At 45.1% G+C, this 4,416-nt stretch overlaps 1 protein-coding gene across 1 annotated transcript; it reads right to left on the reverse strand.

The window, feature by feature from the left end:
* Positions 1 to 3,559: 3,559 nt before the first annotated feature.
* LOC116907712 (40S ribosomal protein S25-like) lies at positions 3,560 to 3,992 on the reverse strand. The gene has a single exon (XM_032910838.1). The coding sequence runs from the start codon at positions 3,990 to 3,992 to the stop codon at positions 3,618 to 3,620; it is 375 nt and encodes a 124-aa protein (XP_032766729.1). The 3' UTR covers positions 3,560 to 3,617.
* Positions 3,993 to 4,416: the final 424 nt, after the last annotated feature.

Genomic DNA, 4,416 nt, shown 5'->3' on the forward strand with positions numbered 1-4,416 from the left:
TACAGGGCAAATTCCAAGACAGCTTGGAAGACATAGAGAAACCTTGTCTCAAATAAAACAAAACAAAAACAAATGAATGCGTAAATAGATTAAAAATAAACAAATAAACAAATGGTTGTAAGAGTACATTTGTGTTTTAGCACCATATATAATATACAATATACAATTTTATGTATATATATGTCAGTTACAGAAGTGGGCAATGCAGTATCTACTGAAGAGCAGTGGGGAACATTTACTGTCTCATCCAAGATCAATGCTAAGAAGAATGGTACAGCTTGGAAGAGGTGTGTGATCTTAATCGTGATTCCAAGAGGGAGTGTATGTACACAATTGTGAAAGCAGTACACACAGACAGGGATTCCAGGAGGGGCATTTCTGCGGTTCAGGTACCATGCACTGGGTCTCCGTGCCTTTAGTATCGGGTAGGCAAGATGAGACAACTGCAGGCAGTGTGCTGAGGAAGGTGCGGGGCTTGGATTTCGCCAGTGAGCCCCTGGCTGATTCCATGAGTTGAGACACTCATGGAATATTAGTCGGGCTCTGTAGAGAAATAGAGCAGCCATGATGAAAAGAGTATGCTATTAATTCAACTTACAATGAAAATAATGCTAAATGCTCTCATACTGGTGAGGTTGCTCTGTCTTTGAGGCTACGTGTCCCAGCAGTCCCAACCTAACACGGAAACCTCAAAGTTTTATGAAGAGCAGCTGGTCCTTAACCAATGATGGGAGCCTAGCATGGTTGTTCTGATGACATTGAAAGAATCGTCATCGTCATTGTCGCGTTGTCGTCGTCATCTGCAGCAGCAGCAGCAGCAGCAGCAGCAGCAGCAGCAGCAGCAGCAGCAGCAGCAGCAGCAGCAGCATAAATCAACCCCTGACAAGAGCAAAGGCCAGGCGAGCAGAAGGCGAATCTTCTTCCGTCTGCCACATTCCTTTCACGAAGGTGCCGCCCACCTTCGGGTGGGTCTTCCCACATCAATTAAAGCAGTCTTTAGTTGGGATTCCCTACTCAGGTGACTCTAATTTGTGGCAAGTTGACTTTAAAAACATCCATCACCGACAGCAAAGGCCTGATTCCAGTCAAAACCGGTACCACTAAAAATAACCACTTTGTGCTGTTCTGTCACTTGGCTGTTACCACCTGGGGGTGGAGGTGGGGAGGGGGATGATATTTGGCAGGGTTAGAGAGTGGCAATGTGAGCCTCCAATTAGGCAGAGGGACCAAGCCCTGAAGAGCGCTGGGGATGCTTTGGGCAAGATGCTAATGATATGAGTTCATTGGTCACGTGTGCATTCTGCTCTCCGCCCACTCATTTGCATACTTCAATAGTGAGCGCAGTCAGGGAGCTCTGTCCAGGGCAATGAGAAAACCACTGCCATGACACCCAGATAACATCTCACCCTTGTCACCAGGAGGCTCCTGCCATCTGTCCAAGGGAACAATCTGACAGGGCACACAGGATGAAATTTTGCTAGCTTCTGTCTTTAGATAAGGATGCTATCACTGGCTGAACATATTTTATGTATTACCTACCAGCTGCAAAGACCACTCAAGCATCATGTTTAAATATATTTGATAACATCTAGAATTTCTGTTAACTCTTGCTGGGGCGTGCGGACTTTAAAAGCCACACAGTAACATTCAGTTCAATAGCTGCTTAGATTAGAAACAAAACTGCGTATGAAAAATGGCTGTGGTCCTCCCCTGAATGGCGCAGAGACGGTGGTGGAGTGCAGAGGGAACAGGCTGTAATTTGTCTCTTTTCTCTGCTTTATGAGTTCACCTGGGACCAGATGTGGCTGCTTCCTTACCACGTCTCAGTTAGCCGCTCGCTGTTGGCCGATTTCAAGACAAAGTTTTACAGCCGTCTTTGAACTGGGATGGAATGAGCAGTTAGGGAAATTAGGGTATAAAGTCAGGCAGGTGGGAAGCTAGTTTTCTTCTCAGTTAACATCTACAAATCAGCGTCGACTTTATGTGCTACAGCTGAACCTAAAACCTTTGGATAGGAGGGTCTTCTGAAGCAGTGCCACGGTTTAACTGTGTCCTAGGATCACGGTAGATACTCTCTCAGCAGTAGTCTTAATATTTAATAACAGCTATGCTCTTTCAATATGACGTTCCTTCCTTTTAAATGTAAAAGGTATAGACCCTAGACACAGAATTCAGTGTGTATTTATGAAACGTTTCACATAACTTTTATAATTATAAAATTATAGTATTTTGTATAACTCATATGTTTTGAAATCAAGTGATCTAACACGAAATAGTGTTACCGTGCAGGCCATAGTTTATAATAAAGAATTAAGAAAACCTTTTTATTTTTTGTGAATTCCACACCATGCACCCTAATCCCACTCATCTCTCATCTCCATATCTGACCTATGCCCTTGCACCTCCTCCCCTAAAAGAAAAGGAAACAAACAAACAAAATCATCTTGCCGTGGTAGCTGCAGTGTGTCACAGTGTCACACAATACACCGTTTTTGCCCAAACAGCTTTACTTGCAAATGTTCGTTGCAGTGAGTCACCGGTCTGCTTCAAGGCCTCTGGATTTTGCTAGACCATCAATACTGGGTCCCTATCAGGACTCCTCTTGGATATTCTGTTATTGCCCCATGTCATGGAGAGCCTGAAACTTTGGTTCGGTAGGACTTGGTCCCCTTCACATGCTTCAGCAGTTCATAGATGGGGGACATGGTGAGCGGGCCAACTCAAAGCCCTGGTTCTGGCCCTGGTGGTAGCTGAATTGGTCAGCTCACTAGATCTCCTGTGCCCGTGCCCCAGGTCAGCTGGAGTGAAGGGCAGCAGCTCCCCACTCTCACCTCAGGAGCAGTTCTCTCTCATCAAAGTCACCACAGCCACCTCCACTGTGCTACCCAGGTGAGGTGGGGAGGGAGCTGGCTACAGCCCGTGAGGAGTGGAGCCTACTGCTTTTCCCATATCATTTCATAGAAAGGTGTTATGATTTGTGTGTGCTCGGCCCGAGGAGTGGCACTATTAGAAGGTGTGGCCCTGTTGGAGTAGGTGTGGCCCTGTGGGTGTGGGCTTTAATACTCTTGTACTAGCTGTCTGGAAGCCAGTATTCTGCTAGCAGCCTTTAGATGAAGATGTAGAACTCTTAGCATCTTCTGCACCATGCCTGCCTGGATGCTGCCATGTTCCTGCCTTGATGATAATGGACTAAACCTCTGAACCGGTAAGCCAGTCCCAGTTGAATGTTGTCCTTATAAGTGTTGCCTTGGTCATGGTGTCCCTTCACAGCAGTAAAACCCTAACTAAGACAAAAGTATCTGGTAAGTGTTCTCACAATGGTCTGTTCAAAGGATCATATCTCCTTTCTATGTTTGTTTGTTCTACGATATGAGGGGCTTGCTCTATAGACCAGGCTGGCCTGCACCTTGCCATCCTCTCACCTCAGTTGCCTTAGTTCTTAGGGTTACAATGTGAGCTATGGTGTCCACTGGTCATATATCTTAGAGTCTTTCATGTAGTGTTACAAGTTGAGTCACTGTGTCCATCTCTAGTCTTTAATATGGAACGGTTCCATGGATTTTTTTTTTGATTCAATAAAGTTTTATTTTCCCAAATGTGCAGCTGATTGAATCTGTTTATGCATCTTCACCAGCAGCTGGGGCGTCTCCACCCTTTGTGTTTCTGGTGTAAATTACTTGGGCTCTGTGCTTTGAAACCAGCTCGATAAGTCCTTTACTAAGTAGCTCCTGAAGGGCTGCCCTGGCCAAGGAACCTCGAATCTTCAGTCTCTCGGAGACCACAGCTGGAGTAATGAGCTTATAGCTGGGAACTTCCTTACAAAGTTTGTCATAAGTAGCTTTGTCAAACAGGACGAGATTGTTCAGCTTGTCCCGAACTTTGCCTTTGGTCCACTTCTTCTTTTTGACCTTGCCACCAGATTTATTTACTAGGTCTTTGTTTTTTTTGGCCGACTTTCCAGCATCCTTCTTCTTGTCGTCCTTGGTCAGCATGGCGAAGCTCAGAGAGTAGTGTGGACCACTGCAGCCTCACTAAGATGTCGGAAAAAAAGGAAGCCCGATGGGCCAACAATCCCAGAAAGCCCCATGGATTGTTTTAAACTAGACATGGGGCGTGTGACTCTACTGAAGTCCCAGCTTGTTTGTTTGTTTTTTAAATAACCTCTAGGTTTGGATTCTTCTGCTGTTTCTTCCTGGTTAGCTTCAGATTGTGCATTTGCAGCAAGAAACGCTTCAGAAGTGATGCCATAGCTTTCTCAGGACATCCAATTAAAGGGCACACATCAGTTATTCCAGTGTTCACACCGTTGCCTTGATCACGCTGCTTAAGTTGTTTCTCCACCTAAAATTTATTTAAAATAGACATTTAGCAGCGACTTACTAAATCTCAGAGACATCATGGGAAACTCCTGAATTG

This window comes from Rattus rattus, chromosome 8 (assembly GCF_011064425.1).
Source record: "Rattus rattus isolate New Zealand chromosome 8, Rrattus_CSIRO_v1, whole genome shotgun sequence".
NCBI classification, from domain to species: Eukaryota; Metazoa; Chordata; class Mammalia; order Rodentia; family Muridae; genus Rattus; species Rattus rattus.